Source organism: Halichoeres trimaculatus, unplaced genomic scaffold (assembly GCF_033239565.1).
Source record: "Halichoeres trimaculatus isolate MK-OKI-2021-1 unplaced genomic scaffold, fHalTri1.1 fHalTri1_scaffold_16, whole genome shotgun sequence".
Taxonomy (NCBI): Eukaryota; Metazoa; Chordata; class Actinopteri; order Labriformes; family Labridae; genus Halichoeres; species Halichoeres trimaculatus.
In genome coordinates, this window is record NW_027437194.1 from 18,666,350 (window position 1) to 18,685,534 (window position 19,185).

Consider the following 19,185-nt stretch of genomic DNA (forward strand, 5'->3'; position numbering starts at 1 on the left):
GACCAGACACGGCTCTGACTGCTCTGAGTCAGGCCTGATGCACTCACTGGTGTAAGTTCCAGTGAAAGAGTTGGTGGTAGATAAGCTTGCTGATGAGATAAGACTGACTTTACTTATGTCTGGCTGGTGCACTCATCCACTGATGTACACATCACAGCTAGGAGTGCTTTACTGTCTCAGTTATCAGAAACACAAGATCTTATTGTGCTGTTCTCCATATTTCCACACTAAAACCTTAACTCCTAAAAGTTTTAAAGATTACCAATCTAACTCACCTTCTCCAGTTTGTTGTCTGGTAGTTCAGTAGTTTTCTGTTTGCTGAGAAGCTGCCGTCTCCTCTCTAGCCTCATAGCCCTCTTCTGAAACTCCTCATTGTGGTTCAACAGATGTTTTGCCAACACTGGAAGATCCAGAAACTTCAGCTCACAGTGCGAACACTGATACAGCTCAGGGTCTTCATCCCCCAGACCTTCTGACACCACAAAGTCTCGCTTCAAGTCGTTGCTGTGGTGGTCATTGTAGTGCATAGAGAGCAGCTTGCCTGTGCTAAAGGACAACCGAAAGCATTTGAGACACTTAAAAGGCAGCCAGTCATCCTCTGCATCCTGCTCAGGCTCAAGCGGGACACCCAGCACATCTTTGTCTTCCTCTGCCATCAGACTTACAGCGATCTTCTCGGGTTCTTTGGCATAAATAACGGTAAAGTAGCGACCGAGCTTGCTAGCATGCTGCTTTTTAGGGAAGACACCTGGGTGGCGTTTGATGTAGTGTGATACGATGCTCTTCCTGCTGAAGGCCTGGAAGGCGCAGAGGGAACACTTCCGGCTTTCTACAGCCAAGCGTAAGTCTTCACTCATTTCTGAATTCTCTGCTTCTGACGCCAGCGGTGCCATCACCTTGTTGGGCTTATCCGTCAAAGTCTTTGAAGCAGCCAAACAATGTGTGTAATAAGCATCAATATCATGGCGCTTCTGGTAGTGTGCTGCCAGGCCTTTGCGTATGGGGTTGGTGTATGAACACAGAGCACACTTAAAGACGTTGTTCTTTCCCTCTGGCTGGGCACGCACGTTGTTGTGCTTTATACGGTAGTGGCGAGCAATACCTTTCCTGGTGGAGCAGAAGTATTTGCAGAGCTGACACTTGAACAGAGCGTGTTTCTCCGTCTTATTGATGGGTAACTGGGAGAGGGCAAGGTCCAACTCACTGACCTCCTGGACTTTTGCTGAGTTTGATATATTACCAGTGCTGCATTCGGCGACTGCCTCTGTGTCTTTACTTGGGCAGAAATGTGTCATATCGGGAGTGAACATATGTGAGGCAGACTGATTGTGATATTTCTCATAATGGATTTTGAGTTTCTCCAGCGTCCCGTGTGTGTATGGGCACATTTTACATCTGTATGCACCATAGCCCTGCCTCTGGGTTTTGCACTTGTCATCCCCTTCGTTTAAGTCAGGGATTTGCTCTATGTCATCTGCAAAGTCTTCTGCAGTGACTTTCACTAAAGGGTGTCTCTTTTGATAGTGAGTGAGGACACCGTGGATTCTTGAGTTCACATACGGACAGTGGCGACACTTATACACAGAACTAGGGTTGATATCTGCCTCCTGTGCAAAATCAGCTGCTTTAACTTTCATGCCTGGGTGCTTCTTTCCATAGTGGGTGAGGAGGCCGTGTAGACTATTGTACTCTGACAGACAAACAGTGCACTGGTATGGATTGTTGGAGATGGAAAGACGTGGGTGTGAGGAGTGGGAGTTGCTTTCTTGAGGTGGGGTGGCAATGACAAATGCTCCGTCATCTTCTGCAGACTCACAGTTGAAAGCCCCATGTTCTTTGGCGACCTGCAGGTGAAGCTTATCAGCGGAGCCGTTTCCTTTGATGATATCTAAGAGCACAGATTCATCCCCTTTTATGACCCATGGGTGGACTGCCTGATAGTGACTTGTTATATCCCATATTGTACAAGCCTCGAAAGCACAGTCTCTGCATTTGTAATGCTTGGTTTCCAAGTTACCCCCTTGCTGCGTGGTCTCCGGGCCAGCCCACAGCTTGCTTGCCATGTATGTGTAATCCACATTGTGCTCAGGATGGCGTCTTTGGTAATGGAGCAACAAGCCTTGGGGTTCAGCATGGGAGTAAATGCACCACTCACAGTGGTACCCAGCCTCTAAAATGCCATCTTGGTAAGCCCAGTGTAGAATAGTCATGGCTGTGGCTTTCACAGTAGGATGCTCTTTCTTCAGGTGCTTCTTAAGAGCATAGATGTATGGGGATGTGTAGGAGCAGTGTTTGCACTTCAGGGAACGCAGGGATGTAGCATTTTCAGGGTCTGGAGGGGCTGATACCGCAGCAGAAGAGACGCTGCTAGACTGAACCATCTGCGCACGTTCACGCTGACTCCGAACAACAGCTGTGTGTCGACGTACAAGGTCTGCGTTGGCCTTGGTTTCCCGGTGCTTCTTCTGGTAATGAATCAGCACTCCTTTTACAGTGCGGTTGCCGTAGTCACAGTGCTGACAGAAGAACAACTCATCCTCACTTTTCTCCCCACTTCCTTGTTTAGGGCTTGAGTTATTGGACCCATCATGGCCATTGTTTTGGAACTGCTTCAGAAACTGTTTGGGCGCAGCAATTTGCAATTCATCCATTAATTTCATCAAACCTGGAGTAGGGGCTCCATGTTTGATGTACTTGGCTGTCACCTTAACTTCAGGGTGTCTCTTTTGGTAATGGACCAACACACCAACAACAGATCTGTTGCTGTACACACAGTGCTTACAGTAGTACATTTCTTCATCTGTTCCACACAGTGGGTTGCTGGATTGTTTGGGAGGTGTTGCCATGCCAAGGTTGTATGTTGAGTTTGCAACGGGCTGTGGTTGATCTACTGAGACGACCTTCATGGTTTTCTGGATACGGAAATATGATGCCTTCTGTTCTGGGTGCTTTTTCTGGTAGTGAACCAAAACAGAGTGCATATTAGGACTGGCGAAAGAGCAAACATCACAGTCGTAGACGACAACATTACCACCCATTGGTTCTTTGAGTGAGTCGGCCTCAGAACTAACCTCAGGGGTCTTGGGAACTGTTTTGAGCACGGGACTAGAGGAGGATCTAGATGTTGATGAAGACGAATTGAAATTTTTGGGGCCAGAGTTTAATATTTCCCTCAGAGTTTGTGACTCGCCTGTTTTGTGGGACTGCTCCACAACATAGCTGGAGAAGATCATTGCATTGTTGATTTTCACTGTCGGATGCATTCTTTGGTAGTGCGGCATCAAGCTCCGGACATTTGGGCTTGTGTATGAACAGAAGCGGCACATGTAGACCAGATTTGGTTGGTTGAAGTTCAGCACATTGCTTGCTTCAGGATGGTGATCCATGTAATGTTGGTGTAGATCGTTGTAGTTGGTGTATTCGATGTAGCACTCCAAGCAGCGGAAGACTGCGCTCTGGTCCTCGGGGTCAAGGATGTACTTAAAGCTGAACTTAATGTAAGGGTGCATCCTCTGGTAGTGGGTGCTAACGCTACGAGCTGACTTGTTGTGATAGTCACAGTGTTTGCAGTAGAAACGAGTAGTTCCTGGCTCCTCTGAATAATCCGCACTTTCTTGGATGGTGCCATCACTTGGGTCGACTGAAATGTTTTCACTATCATCTGAGAGAGTCAGTGATAAAGGGATGTTTCTAGGTTTTGACTTGGGGTTGCTTTTTCTTTTCCCTATTCTGCCTCCATCATTGGATAGGACTGATTCTCTTGCATTAAGCTGTTGTGTATAAGCAAAGACAGGGTTCTTACTGTCGTCATTTCCACCATCTTTATCAGCACTGCTAAGGTTGTCTCCTGCATCCTCATCATCCATGTCATCCAGGTTTATGATCATGTCTTGTTGGCTTTGGCTTATCTTACTCTGAAGGTTACTGGCGATTTCATCAATTCTAGTTCGCTTCTTCACCGACGACAGGTCCAAGGGCAGGTCATTGATAGATTTTCTGGCTCTTTTCCCAGTAGCTAAGGGCTTTTTGGTGGCAAGGCCCAAAATGGGGGTCTGGGTTTTTTGGAGGAAGATCGGAGAAGCCTCCACTTCCGAGTCTGGCTGGTCGGTCATCTGGCTTTCAAAGACGTTGGAGTCCAGATCATCACAGTAGGAATGTTTATGCTGCTGGTGAACCCTCAGACCTTTCAGAGTGGTGGTGGAGAAACTGCAGAGTGAGCAGCGATGAGGGTTCTGCTGGTCGTTTGGTGTGCTGGTTATTCTTTTACCATTGACTTTGGAGGTCACGTTACCGCCGTTGACAGGCTCTGCAGCACCGTCGCTGTGAGGTTCTGGGCTATCCCTTGTTAGGTCCATGGTTTCTAAGTCTGGGGAACTGTGGCTCTGTTTGTGCGTGCCTAATTTAAGAGGGCTGGTGCAAATAAAGGGGCATTCATCACATTTATAAACTGTGGTCTTACCCGACAGGTGAATGTTTTCTATATGGCGGGAGATGCTCCGCCTGTGAATGGTTAGAAAGGAGCAGAATGGGCACTGAAATCTGTTCATGTACTTCCTAAATGGTATTCCCTTTGTCTCCAGTAATTTGTTATCCTCATCAGTTAGAAGCTGCTTTGCGTCTGCTGACAGGGTTCCAGTATAGCTTGCATCATCATCGTTATCCTCCAGCTCTTCATCATCATCGTCCTCCAAACTGCTCCTGGAGTCTTCTTCGTTGAGTAAGCTGGAGTCCATTTCGTTGGCACTGTTTGAAACATCAGAAGAAGCAAACCTTTTGGACAGGATGGAGGTACCTGTGCTGTTGGGAGTTACAGCGCTAATCTGTGCAAACTGAAACGATGAGATCTCCAGGGCTGACTTCTCCAAAGTGTCTTTGGATGTTTTGTCTACTGAGTCGTCCTTTTTATCCGCATCAGTGCAGCTTGCTTTTGATGGATTTGGGCTTTGAGGGGCAGAATCTGATTTAGCCGAGCTTGCACACGCCTCCCCTTCCAGCTCTGCAATGCTGGAAACTATTTTGACCTTGTCACTGTGTTCTTTAACCACGTGAGTAGTCCAGCTGTCCTTTTGGTCAGTCTGATAGTCGCACCATTCACAAGCAAACGTCCCCTTCATAAGTCCACAAGCTGGATCAGAGTCCTCTCCCATCTCAGTGTACTCAGAAGAACCCCCATCACTTTCTAAGGGGACTTTATTGTGATACATGAGTTGGTGTTTCAATATCCGTGCTTTACGTGGAGACTTGTATGTGCAATACTGGCAGGAGTACACTTTTGAATTGTCCTTGTGCATTATAACGGTGTAGCTGGGCTGCTTGGCTGTTTGAGAGGTGCCTGCATTTGAGTCCTCCTCAACAACATTATGCACTTTTTTGGTGTGGTTCCTTAAGAATGATTGTGATCTGAAGTAACGGACACAGAACTTGCACTGATAAAACGGCAGATGAGTTTCAGTCTTTTGCTTTTGTGATGTTTCGTTTGAGTTGTCGGTAGAGTTGGGGCCTGAAAAAGAAGAAAAATACACAAGATGTCACACACACAGTCAAATTTGTGGCTGTAGATTTACGGCAATTACTGATCACTAGTTGCATTACATTCACAGTAATTTCACATTAACTTCCTGTAATTGTTTCACAGTAATATTTTTTTTACAGTAGCTTTTCACAGTAACTTCCTGTAAATATTTCATTGTTAATTGCAGTTAAAATACAGCTTTATACTGTAAATTGACAGTTGGCATGCCCATAGATTTATTGTAAAAGCCTGTGAATTGATAATAAATGTAAAATATAACAGAAAAGAAATTCTGGTAATATTTTGCTTTGCAGATAAAAAGGTGAAATTGACATCATTTTACATTATTACAGAGATTCAATATCTTACTGTCAGTAAAACCAGTAACATGTTAATTAATGTTGCTCTCCTTAGGAAAACATAAATAGAAAAAGATGTTTCACAAATCAAACATTTGATTTTATGTGCTGACTGAACATACTCATTCCAGCTTTAGGGGGCATATAATCCTTGTCCTCCTTATCCTCACATCCCTCCTCCTCTCCCTCCTCTTCTTCATCCTCGTCTTTCAGAGAGTCAGACTCGTCAGCATCTGCTGGCTGCAGGAAAACAGTGTGCACTTCCTGAATGTGGGTCTTCAAGTCGTCATATGACTCGGCACGGAAGTCACAGCCATCACACTGTAGTACCTCCATCACGAGAAAGAGGGAGCACTCCCTGGAAAATCAGGGAAACCTGCAGAAGATCAGATGGGAGAAAACAACATCAGGATGTGCTGCATTAATTCATTAGTACACTTTCATACAAACATCAAAGGAAAGTTTTTTATTATTAGAACAATATCACTGTGATATGTTCTCATTGCAGGTTAGAGGGGCACACACTACTCATGCACGGTCTTCACACAAAGCTGCTCTACAGCTTAACACTGGGGTCATTTCAGGACTTCTGGACTGATGTTATCCTTTGTAATGCTTCAGTATTCTCAGTAGTGAACATGCTCAGCCATGAAAATGAGCTTGGTGATGATCTTGTATGATCACAGACAGCAATTCCTGCTGTGCTCACAGAATAATCAAATTCAAGATGGATGAATCATCTGTTTTCGCATAACAAGTAAGACAATGACCAGAACGCATTTTAACGCCTCAAAATGTGCTTGATGATATTCCTTGAAAGCTGTGCCTCATTTGTCTGCTTTTCACTGGGTGTTCAAGGCTTATTTGCAATGCCTTGCGGCAAAATGAGAACATTTTTGTGAATGTGGCAGAGGAGGGGATATGTTTGGGGATTGTATAATCTGTCTGTAATTGAAATTACAGTCAAACTAGACTCATCAGATTGTGTTTATTCCTCAAAATGGTTTGGATTCTGCATAAAGGCAGTGAGTGCTTCGGTAAATGCTTTCTAGTTTGATGAAGAGCAAGTGTCTACCCCAAATGTCACTAACCTGCTGAGTTTAAAATCTGTCTGGTATATCAGAGCCCTGATAGTGTGTGAGCCACCTTTTTGCTCTACTATGGTACTGTAAAATATTACTAAGATTTCACAATATCAAATAAAACTGGTGCTATTCTGGGAGGAAAGGCTCAGTTTCCCATGAGCACTAGCACCCACTGTTATGAGGACATGACTTTTACCAAGGCGTGTGTAAAAGTTTTGAAGCAAATGAGTGGAGAGCATCATGTCTTTTTTAAGCTACTTTTGAAACTAACTTAATTGTAAATTTACAGCCTATAACTTCTTAAGATTTTTACATCTGAAGAGGATGTATATGTTGCAACTTGTATGCTGTGTTTTAAAGTTCAAACTTTATAAGCAACAATAAAAAAATTCTATTGGATGCTAAGATGTGAAAAATAAAAGTTGCTATGATTAGTTTAGAAAGAAACGATCAAGGTACCCCTGCAAAAGTCAGTTCACCCGTTTGTCCACCCCAGTCAAAGAAAGCTGGCCCACCCCTGTAGCCACACCCCTTGGTGATGTCAAATGATATAGCTTTTGCTGATTGAGTATCTCTCACAATATATCCTCTATTCAAAAAGCAACATTCGGACATTTATTGCTCCGGTACCAGGCTGTATGTTTCTTTTGCTGTAAAAATGGGGTCTTAACATGGGTCTTAATGGGGATTCCTTTATTCATGTAGCCATCTTTAAGTGAGCAGTCATGGCACTGTCTCACCAAATGACAGCTAGGGTTGACTTTACCCTCCAATGACCCCAAATGTGATGGATTGTACAGATAACAGTCAGAAAGATATTGAATGACACTGAATTTCAAGATGGTAAATTAAAATCGTGGTGCTGAAATACCTTAAAGAAACAGTCATGCAAAATTTTACACTTAAAGACGTGTAACGGCAAAACGGCAGTCCCTCCCACACAGACATGATGATATAAACAAAGAAATCCCCAAAATGTTCAGCCTCATAGTGAGGACCAAACCAAAAAGATAGAGATTCACAAAAAATCATATGTAAACGGAAACCTCTTCAATCACTAAAATACCCCAAGCTGTCCTCCAGACTCACAAAACATGACAAATAGGAGATTTCAGCAGATGCCTAATGTTACTCAGAATACTAAGAAGGTCCCATTTTTTGGGGCAAAACATCATTCCAAGAACAATGGAGGGACTGAGGAGGGATTATGGGCTGATTTGTCCCATTTTTATTACCTTGGGATAAGCAACAGCTGGAGAGCAGCTCCACAGCTCAGTATTTAGAGCACACTATTCCATCAGATTGTATCAACTGCTCTGAAATAAGATTGAATGAATCAGCTGAGAGATGAAGGCTTATGTCTCTGGGCTTCTCTGCAGCTTTGACTTGGCCTGAGAAATAGATGTTGATGATGTTGCCTGTGTTTCACAGCTCTTTCATCATGGCTTTCCAATCAATTGTCGTTTTTGTCTCAAACCCATATACCATCATAGACAGGGTTTGAAGCGCACTAGTTTTGAGATGGGTGGTTAAAGGGCACAGGTATAACCTTGACTCTTGAATCCAAGTCAAATCAATAAAATCTTTTAACTTTTTTCAAGAGCTCAAAACCTGAACACTTAATGTAAATAAAAAGCCTGAATTTCTAATTCCTACAGCCGGGCCGAGTCATGCTTTTATCCAGTTTAAAGGACGTTAAAGGAACAGAAACATAACGGGATGAATCAACACTGTGACCCAGTCTCTACAAGACTGCACATGTGAGTTTTCAAAGCTGAGATTTATAACAGGGCTTCCATTCATCCAGACTCCTCAGACCCAAAGCTAACACACTGAGACACAGCTGACTTGTAGGAACTGCAGTCAGGATGTTCAGAAGTGACTAATTTATTAGTCATTTTGAAGTGATTCATAAACTCTGACTTATCAATTCGATTAAAAGCAAGGAAGCACCCAGACAACAGTCAAAACTCGGCACAATGATTAACAGGATTAAACAAAGTAACCAGTGTGAGAAAACAATGTCAAAGTGTCATCCATAATGTGGCTGTTGTTAGCAGAGCTAGCATGAAAAGATTGAAATGCCCATTTAATCAGACAAAGTCCACATAAAACTATATGTTTTAAAAAGTTAAATAAATAAATGGAACAAATAATTACAAAACACCAACAGAAAAACATGTTAATGTTCTTGTTTACATCCAGCACTCTACCGTTAATATATTAGCCATTAACTGGAGCAACAGCCCCATCTGATGGTGGATGGCTTAATTACAGATTTGACACCCACACATACAACATTCCACAAAAATAGTAAATACAGATTAAAATGTTTTGTAACTTGGGTCGACTCTAAGAGTTATTTAGGTCTTAGATCCCTAGATGAATTTTTGCTAATTACCGAACAGTATGTGTCTGTTTCAAAGGCACCAGCTGCAGCCTTTGTTCAAACAGTGGTGTTTTTTTTTTTTTTCATATTTCTTAATCATTACAACTCAGAAAATCTGAGCAAATTCCAAGGCAGTCTAAAAGTGTTCTAATCTGCATACAACTTCAACTCCTGACAGCATTTCATGAGGTATTACAGCTATCCTGGGTTTTTCCTCAGAAGCTCTGTCACATATGCCAGCTTTTCTTATACTGTCCACCTCTTCATACTAATGCCAGACGGAGGAAAAGGGAGCCTGTAATACAACACTAGGAAGCAAGTAAAGTTTTTGCATGGACAATTGTGCACACAGATCTACTTTAACACTTGCACAAACACATTGTATGTCAGTATGTCAGTTCTATTTACAAGTCCTGGAAATGACCAAGAAAGACACAGTCACTCTTACTAACTTCCCTGTGCCTTAATTGAAATGACCACACCTTCAGATTTACATACAATGTCTTTCAACCTTTTTCTGCCTTTACTGTAAAACTTGGCCATAAACAAAATGAACTTTAGAGAGAAAAGAGGGGCAACAAATGTAAACTTCGTGCCCCTGGGGGGTTAAGTCAACAGTTTCAACACTGTCATTTTTTCACAGCACTTCAGATAAATTAAGAATCTTTACCTTTTACATTTCAGCCTCCCTCAGCCACAGGCACGAATATAATTAAGTTTAGGAATATTACGTAATTATAGGTTGTCATACCAGCTTAAAAAGATCAATGTAGTGCATTTATTATAACACATACTCATTTGTGTATTCCATTAAGCTCAGACAGAAATATTCTGCATGTGCTCAAAAAAGATTAGTGGTTCCCTCAGAAAGCATGCCCTGTGTGGATCAATCTGAAGCACAATGAATAAAAAAAAAAAAAATCAATTCGTAGTGACTTATGACAAGAGCCCAGCAAAATCCAATTTTTAAAAAAACACGCTTTCATATTCTTGCAAAAATACTATATTTTACACTTTCTCATTACACATGAGTGTAAATTGTCCCTTTTCTTGTAGAGCATGTGTTTTCAATGTGTAGAGTGCAAAAAACATTTTTTTCAAAGTAAAGCTTTAAAATTTTGTTGATAATTCTAATTCACAACAATGATCTTTTTTGGGTCACAAAGCTTGACTTTGTGAGAAATCTGTCCATATCTGCTGCTGTTGATAGCCTGGCTAGCGTTAGTGAGTTTTTGAAGCTCTTGTTGAAGACAATGTAGCTAGCTACTACAAGCATATCTACATTTACTGCATTTTTACTTAGTAAAGAAGTTGCTAAAGTAATATTAGCCACTACTAGCTAAAACCATCTAAAATAGATCGATCTGAGAGTTGTTGGATGTGCTCGTTGAAGCTACATTAGCTACCATTAGCTTTATAAATCTTAAGTTGTAGCATTTGGGAATTTTTGAAGGGGTTCTTGAAGCTAATGAAGCTGCCATTAGCATGGCACATCTAGAGTAACTATATTTGTGTGTTACTGAAGAACTCATTTAAGCAAAATGAACCATCACCAGCTTAACACATCTAAAGTAGAGGCATTAGATTTTTTTAAAGAACTTATTAAAGCAAAACTTGTTTCTCTCACCTCTAGAGTAGCTGTCTTTGTGTAGCGTTGAAGGGGTTGTTGAAGCCACATTAGCTGCTACTAACATAACACAACTAAAGGCGCTGCTACCAGCAAAACACATCTAAAGTAGTATCATTTGTGAGGTGTTGGATAACTTGTTGAAGCTGCAGTAGCCACCACTAGCTTAATACATCCAAAATAGCTGCATTTGTGAGTTGTTGAAGGACATTTAAGGCAACATTAGCCACTGCAAGCTTAACAAACCTAAAGTATCTGCCTTTGTGAGGTGTTGAATGTGATGTTGAGGCAACATTTGTCACTATTATCTGATTAAGATCTAAGTAGCAGCTGCATTGTTTTGGGGTATTTAAGGACTGTTGATACTACAGTAGCCACTACTAGCTTAACACACCTGGTGTAGCTACCTTTGTAATGTGTCATATGACTTTTTTAAAGAAATATTAGCCCCTTCTAGCTTAACAAATTGAATATAGCAGCATTGGTAAGGTTTTTAAGCATTATTTGCCACTGAAAGCTTAACAGATCAAAAGAAGATGCACTAGTGCTGTTTTGAAGGTCTCACTGAAGCTAAATGAAAAGCTACTAGCTTAACACATCCATGATAGCTGCATTTAAGTTGTCCTTGGTACCCAGGCCACTTTGGGTTGATTCCCGTTGTTCAGGTACCCACTTCTAGCTTAGCACACCTTAAGTAGCTGTCTTTGAAAGGTGTTGAAATAGTTGTTGATGCTCCATCACTATCAAGTAGCTTAACACATCTAAAGTGGATGCAGTTGTAAGTTGTTCAAGGTCTTGTTGATATTGCAGGAGCTACAAGTGGCTTGACACAACTAATATAGCTGTCTTTGTAATCTGGTGAATGATCTTTTGAAACTACATTATTTTACTAGTTAATTGCATTATTCACTAGTTTAACAACTCTTAAGTAGCTGCATTTTCAAGATGCTGAAGGAACCTCAGAAGTTAATAACTAAGCCATTAGTTGTCATAGTCAATGTATAGTGTGTGATAGTGTGATAATGTGTGATATTTTACAGCTTTTGAAATTTTATCTCTTATCAGATAAACATTGAAAAAACAATCAAAGGGCCCTACTTAAAAAGGGACCGCCTGCTGTGCGTTTATTCTTATAAAGACCAAACAAATCTTATCACAACTGTCAAATGAAGACTGCTTACACTAAAACCAAGATATTCTAAGGAGGACCAAGTCAGAGACAGTTGGGAATCCCGCTTTGCTTCCCACACCCAACCCGCCAGCCGAGAAGAGCTCAAAGTGAGCCGGCCAAGCTGCCAGTAATGTCCCTGAGCAACCAGGGGATCCATTGTTGTCCAGGGTCAGGTTACAGCCTCACCACGGGGCCCCACCCCGGTCTCTTGGCAGTTCACTGCTGTTTTGAACAAAGTTGCCTCCTAATGCCAGGTTCCTTGACATGGATATCAAGAGAATCCTTTTGGAGTGGGATACTAGGAGGAAGAAAGAAGAGCAAAAAGCCTCAGACACATGCACCATCTGCCTTCAAAATGTCTGTGTCTTTTCAGCCAGTCAGACTCTGCGACACACCAAGTTAATGGGTGAGATTGTGTTGCTGCTTTCATCTAGTCAGCTGGGGCTCTAACAGGCAGCGACTGAGCTGCTCAGATCCTCCTCTGAGCCAAGCTTCAAGGGCAGCCATTTTAGTAGCTGACTTAGGTGTTCAGCCAGCGCACAACATGGACCCACAGATCTGATCCTCTTCCTCAAAGGCAGGCGGCCTGACACTGGAGAGCTGCTGACAGAAATCTATCCGCCAGATGTACCCAAGCCCTCTGCCCACACAGCTCAGCAGAAAACATCTCACACTCTTGCTTTGCTTGCTCCTTTCATTTCTCGGGACATTATCTCTCACATCACGAGAGATTTTCAGAGAAATCTTCTTTTCCAAAGAAAGACAGAGTAGGTCAGGGAGAGCGGCGAGGAGAAATACCGCATTTTGTTGGAGCTGCCAACGCTCCACAAGGGGGTCTAAAAATGTGAGGCATGTCTGAACTTCTTTATCTCAGAAACCCTGAGGAGAAGACGAGAGAGGGAGCAGAAGGGGAGAGCCAGCCTTGAAGGGGAAGGGTGGGAGGAGCAGGGAGCATGACTGAGCCACCTGGAAGACCAACAGAGGACAAAGCCATCAGACTGGGCTCCCCAGATTCCAAAGTCTACTGACATTTGTTAATCACCAACCGGTCTCTCTGCATGGGCGAGCTGTGCCAGCAGTCACACCCTCTACTCAAACGGTCTGACAGCAGCTGCTCTGTCTGAAAGAGGGCCTTTGAGTAAGCCAGCATTAAGCTGATTAGGAGTACAGAGGTTTTGTCCTTAACTGTTGGTTAGTGCTATCATCTCAGTCTGTCTGGGGGAGAAAAATCTACCGATGTGTTGCATTATTATTATACAGCAAGCATCCTTGCTCTGGATAATTCATCTAGCAAACAAGACAGGATGTGCATCTTGTCAACTCGCACAGCAGCAATAATGAATGACCCATTGATTGTGAATGACAGCAGACTTTTGGGAGGAAAAATACATCAGCAATACCAGAAGATAGTCAGAGCCATGGGAATTGATTTCTGCAGGGGTTAGTTGACAGCATCACAGACAAATCGATGCTCTTTCCCTTTTTTTTAGTTTTAGGGAGCCTGAAGATAATTGTACCATACTTCAAATTCTGATCAGCCTCATCCACAGGCATTTCCAAGCCAGGTTTGCTTAGAAGAGAAAGATCTCAGTGTGTCTGCAGAAGAAAAAAATGTTGCGTCACAAGACCAGGGAAACAGCAGGGAGCTGGGGATCAAGATGGCTACTCCCTCACTGAAGTCATCTGCCCTGGAGATGTCCACACAGCAGATCTGACACAAATAAAACATATCAACAAACCTCAAACTATGGCCTCATGACGACCAAAGAGTAGAGACTACTCTGTGTGATGTGAGGTAGAACAACAGGACACACCAACCCAACTTTGCTGTTAAAATCAGGAAATATCTGATTTATATCACACTGATACAGGACTGATGTGATGGAGATTTGTTTACACAAGTTCAGCTATACTCCTCTGCCAATGGTATCTTATCATGTATTTACTGCAGGTACAAGACCTCTGCCACACCCTACGGTGGTGGCAAGGCAAACAGGTTCATAACCAGCAGCTTCTGAATGCTGGCACACTGTCTCACTGTTTAAATAACTAATAATCAGGTACTGTGAGCTGCTTATCAATGCCACAAATGCTGCCTTTCCTTTTCCTCCCTCTGATATTTTTCTTATATTGAGAAAAACAATTTGTTTTAAGGCATATTATTATGCTTGCTGTAGAACAAAATAGGTATTTTTATTCAGAGTGAAAAGCTGTGATAAACATAGTGAAAATGAGTAACTAAGATACTGAGCTCAACATCACTTCCTCACCTAAAATCAGTCATTTCAGGGCAACAGCATTGGCAGCAATGAACAGCTTTTACAACCGCAAGAGATTAGACACTGAATCTAACCAAAAACCTTGTCTTTTTGGTAGATCTTTTGACTTAATTTGGTGATTAAATGATATTTGATTAATCTTGAGTTTAAAAATGAGTCTGAACCTGCTGTTATCTTGGTTTGCCCTACCATGGAGGCTCCACTCAGCATACAGGTCTTACAGGATCTGCTGCTAACGTCTCAGTGCTAGATACCACAGGACACCTTCAGTCAGTACCTATGAGGGTAGGAGCTGTTTTTACCACACACACAGGGTGAACTAAAGGGTGTAGGGCAGGTGGTTTTAGCTTTGTTGCTAAGTTTTTGCAGTAATTTGATACAAAGTTTAAACACCAGTGAATGAAGTTTTAAAGTCATGAAACACATTGTATATGACAGGCTACATTTGATGCTGTCAGGGGTGATTGACAGTTAAAGATTATCTGTGTTCTTAACAATATGAATCCATGCACAGTTGAGCTGATAAATTAATGAGATTATGATTTGGCAGCCACTGTCTCCTGATAACAGTAATTAAGCATAAAGCATTTTAAAATAAGTTTCTAACGCTTCTTTATTGTTGGGATTTTCTGCTTTTTCTCTGTGTTGTACTAAACTTTTAGAGGGGCTGGAACTCTAAAGACTTGTAATACCCATCTTTCTGTATTTCCTCTCATCTATGTACTGTGCATTTTTACAATAACCAAGATCATAAATAAAAAGATGATGATTCTTACACTGATGGCAGTGGGAGGCGACCAGTATTAACTAATCCCATTCACATGCATTCACATATCATGACTTTAAGAGCTAGAATCGAACCACCAAGCCCGCATTTAAGAGATGACCCACTCTACCACTTTGCTACATCTATGCAGCTGTAAACCAGACACTGTGAGAATTCACTTTCTATAAAATGCTCTGAGTTATTTTTAAAAAGGTGTATTGTGTGTATTCAATGATCCATAAAACACAGACACATGGTGTTGTAATTGAATTATCCAAAACTAAACCAGGCTGAAAAGTTGTCTTCTTGCAGTGAACAGTGATAAACAGCTCAGGCTCAGGCTTCCTTGAATTGCAAATAGAGACTCTACCACAGACTGACTGGAGGCTCAACTGAGTCACTTCTTCCACATCTGTGGGAAACCTGAACACACCAATCCTATTTCAGCTGTAGTGAACTCACTTAACCAAAGCACTCTTTTTAACAACCAATAATAAGTTTAGCTGTATTAAAAAAGTCCATCTGGGTCAGTTTCAATGCTAACATCTGTGGAAGTCAAATGTTGTGACAACATCTAAATTTCAGTTCTTACAATAAAACACAGAGCTACTGCTGTGAATTTATTTCTCTCCCACATTTTTATCCAATGAGTGATTTTTATTCTACACTAAGACCAAAAACCTTGGGTTGTAATGTTTCTGTGTAATTGGGTTTTTTATTACCACTAACTCATAGTAGCATGTTAGCTAACATCATCAAAGTGTGAATATATTTGGTTAGCTGAAGTTACTGTCAATCCACTCTTTTTACAATAATAGTCATGATTATGTAATCGAAATTGAGAATTTAATAATCTCAAAATAATAATCACAACCATATGATCCAGATTGTTACTACAGTGCTGCTTTTAAGCAAAGGGTTTTCAAGAAAAAGGCACAACTAGCAGCTAACAGATAAACCCAGCACAGCATTTAGCAACTACATGTATTTCTTTGAAAATTGGTAGGGAGCAAATACAGAGAAGAAAATGAGTAATTTTTGACCAACATACTGTATTGGCCAGAAATATGCATCCAAATAAATGTTACAAGGTTCAATATTACCACTAACTGTTGGAAGCATATTAGCCCAGAGCTAGCAAAGTGTTAAATACCAAGGTAGTCCCCTGACTCAAAAAGTCTTTTCTCAAGACTATCTTTAGAGAATTATCCATGAATTTGTATAGCTCTGGTACTGCTTTTAACAACAGGCTTAGTTTTTTAGCTAACAGGTACAAAGAACAGCTAGCAGATAAACCCAAGCATATAATTTAGAACAAGCATTCTCCCAGAAATTGGTAGGAACCAAACACAGAGCAAGAAAAGGAGTAAAGATTAGCCAACATTGGTCATTTGGCCAGAAATATGCTTCCAAATGAATGCTTACACTAGCCAGTAACTTATCAATATGTTTATATGCTCACAAGTTCACTGTAAAGGAGGATGTCTTACCCAAGATACCCATTTAAAAATACATAGAACTATTACCAAGCCTCAAAGCATAGTCTCAGAACCTGCATAATAAAATGTGTTCTAAATATAAGACACAAAAATAAAACAGGATCTCCCAAAAGTAGCAACACACAAATTGGGAGTTATTTTGGTTCAGTTAAGGAATGGTGCCCAGACAGAAAGAAATAAAAAAAAACTGGCTTGTAGTTATCCTTTGGCCTGCAGGCAGCTTACACTATTGTTGGCTCACAGTTAGGCCTTTATCTGTTGGTAATGTAGCAGATAACAACAGTAGTTCAAAAGCTGCTCTGACCTGACTGACCTTCATATTCAATACTGTGCCGTTGCCTAATCCTTTCACAGAGGAATAACATATTGACAGACACAACCACAACACTGCACGAGAGCCTCATATTGCTTTGGCAAGAGTTTAAAGTGGAGATATTGTATTGTAGACTTGAGGTGGGAGTCACTGATGCTCATTGTTTATTTGGTGAAAACAGATCAATTTCAAATTATTTTTCACAAAGGTGTTGAGTCACCTTACAGCTTAAGCTGTCAGGTTTTTAGCTCGACAAAGATACCAAAGGATACAATCTTCACAAAATCTGCCTTGGCTAATAAAATTGATTAAAAGAATATTAAATTCTTTTATCATTGTTTACTTCTGTTATGGCCCCTGCTGTCCTAAAATAATTTCGAGCATTACATTCCAACTTCTAGCTGGAAGTACAGCCTTAGTGAGCTTGTCTGTCTCATTACAACAGTGTTTCAGCTCCTGGATGATAAGAACAACAGAGGGCAGGACAGTCACCTCCATCCTGTCAGCCTGTGATCAAAGCTCCCTGTGACATGATGTGATCACATGGTGCTGCTCATTTGAGGAAGTCTGAATACTCGGAGATGAAACATCGATCCGACCTGACCAATCAATGGACCAGGCTTTTTTCAGAGAAGATGTGAGCAGTCAATACAGTTCAGTGTGAACATTTTATCATCAGACATTGAAAGAAATGGAATACAAGGGATACACATGACATGAAATGAAGCTGGAAAAAAACGACCAGCACGCAATCCTTAAACTAAAAAAGTTCTTACTGAAGTTATGGCTTATTTGAAAAACATAAAACATTTGGATTCAATAAACTATAACAATTGATTTTCTTTTTTTGTAGTTCTTACACTAAATAGTCCATGTTCTTAATCATAAGCTATATTTTGCAACAGTATTAATTATCTTTTGGAGTTAATACCTGACAAAACATGCGTATAATTGGCCCACAATGCCACCACACACTGCTCTCAAACTTCAGTCAACTTTGGGTAGGCAAAAGGCTCAAAATGTCTCAGATTGTTGCAACACTTTCTACATTATCTTTAGATACTACCAGACACGTGACCAAAAAAACACAAACAAAAAAAAGCCTGGTTTAATCTGCCAACAAATCTGCTTCAGGAAGCATATGGAGTCAGAAAAGTGGGTCAACCATTAACCAGCTAACCAGTCCAGAACAGAAACCCTCTCTTAGCACTGGGGGTCGACTGGTACTCCCTTACTCAATCTGGTATGAACAAAAGCTTAGAGAGGCTCATACTAGCAAAAATGTGAAAACTCTTCATAGATTGTGCTCTAATTAGGAGTCAGACATGTGACATTAGTCTACCTGTGACACAGGTATACCTGTGTATGTAGACATGTAGCAGTTTGGTTTGACTGTATTTTGATGTTTAAAATGCTGGTAACGCTATATGCAGCTATGTTGTGCTGTGAAGTAAACCTGTAAGGAGGACCCAAAATGGATGGTGCTAGCATTGCTAGTGTTAGCCAAACGTGTCAGGTCAGTTTGACATTGTTCACCTATGGACCCCGTGATCCTGTATTTGGGTGTGTTAAAAAACTGTTTAATGCAAAAAAAACAAAACAAGAACTAATAAATAAAAACTATGACTTAATAGTGATGACTTAATTAAAACTAAAATCCAAATGAAGCCTTTTCAACCTTTGCTAATATTTTAGATTCATGTTTACATATTTCTACACAAGCCAGCTGCTAACTAAGCTAACGAAATGAACAGGTGAGTATAAAAGCGAAATGTGCTGATGTTAGCTAGTAGCACTGAGCGCTTTCTACATGGTTGTCACAATTTTGGCCGAATAGAAACTTCTGAGATGATATGAGCTGTAATTGGCTGGCTTCTACACCAGTAGGAGTTTAAATTGAATAGACCTAAAGCAATTAGACATTTGGGTTTCCTGAATCATTTTATTCCTTTCAAACCTGTAAAACAGCTGTGGAGTATGACAGGTATCAGATGAAGGTGAGCATTGCCTTTACATGTTGTTGCCTGTACTTTATGATTCTTTGGGAATAAAATGATAGAATACCTTTGGTTTCATCAGAATATAAGATCATTTCTCTTTGAAAGAAATAAACAATTTTTGCAGAATTCAGATTAGCTTCTTTTGTCTTAAGCTTTACCTAGAGGTGTTCAAACACAGAAGTCTC

General features: G+C 41.0%; 1 protein-coding gene across 3 annotated transcripts in view; it reads right to left on the minus strand.

Moving 5' to 3' along the window:
* Positions 1–19,185, minus strand: part of znf462 (zinc finger protein 462) — a 54,906-nt gene that overhangs the window by 20,957 nt on the left and 14,764 nt on the right. For all 3 annotated transcript variants that reach the window (XM_074689933.1, XM_074689930.1, XM_074689932.1), the window contains exons 2-3: positions 5,994–6,247; positions 276–5,500 (exon numbers count right to left, since the gene is read on the minus strand). In XM_074689933.1, the coding sequence (XP_074546034.1) occupies positions 276–5,500; positions 5,994–6,207 (5,439 nt within the window). In that variant the 5' untranslated portion in view covers positions 6,208–6,247. The remainder of the gene's footprint in view (positions 1–275; positions 5,501–5,993; positions 6,248–19,185) is intronic.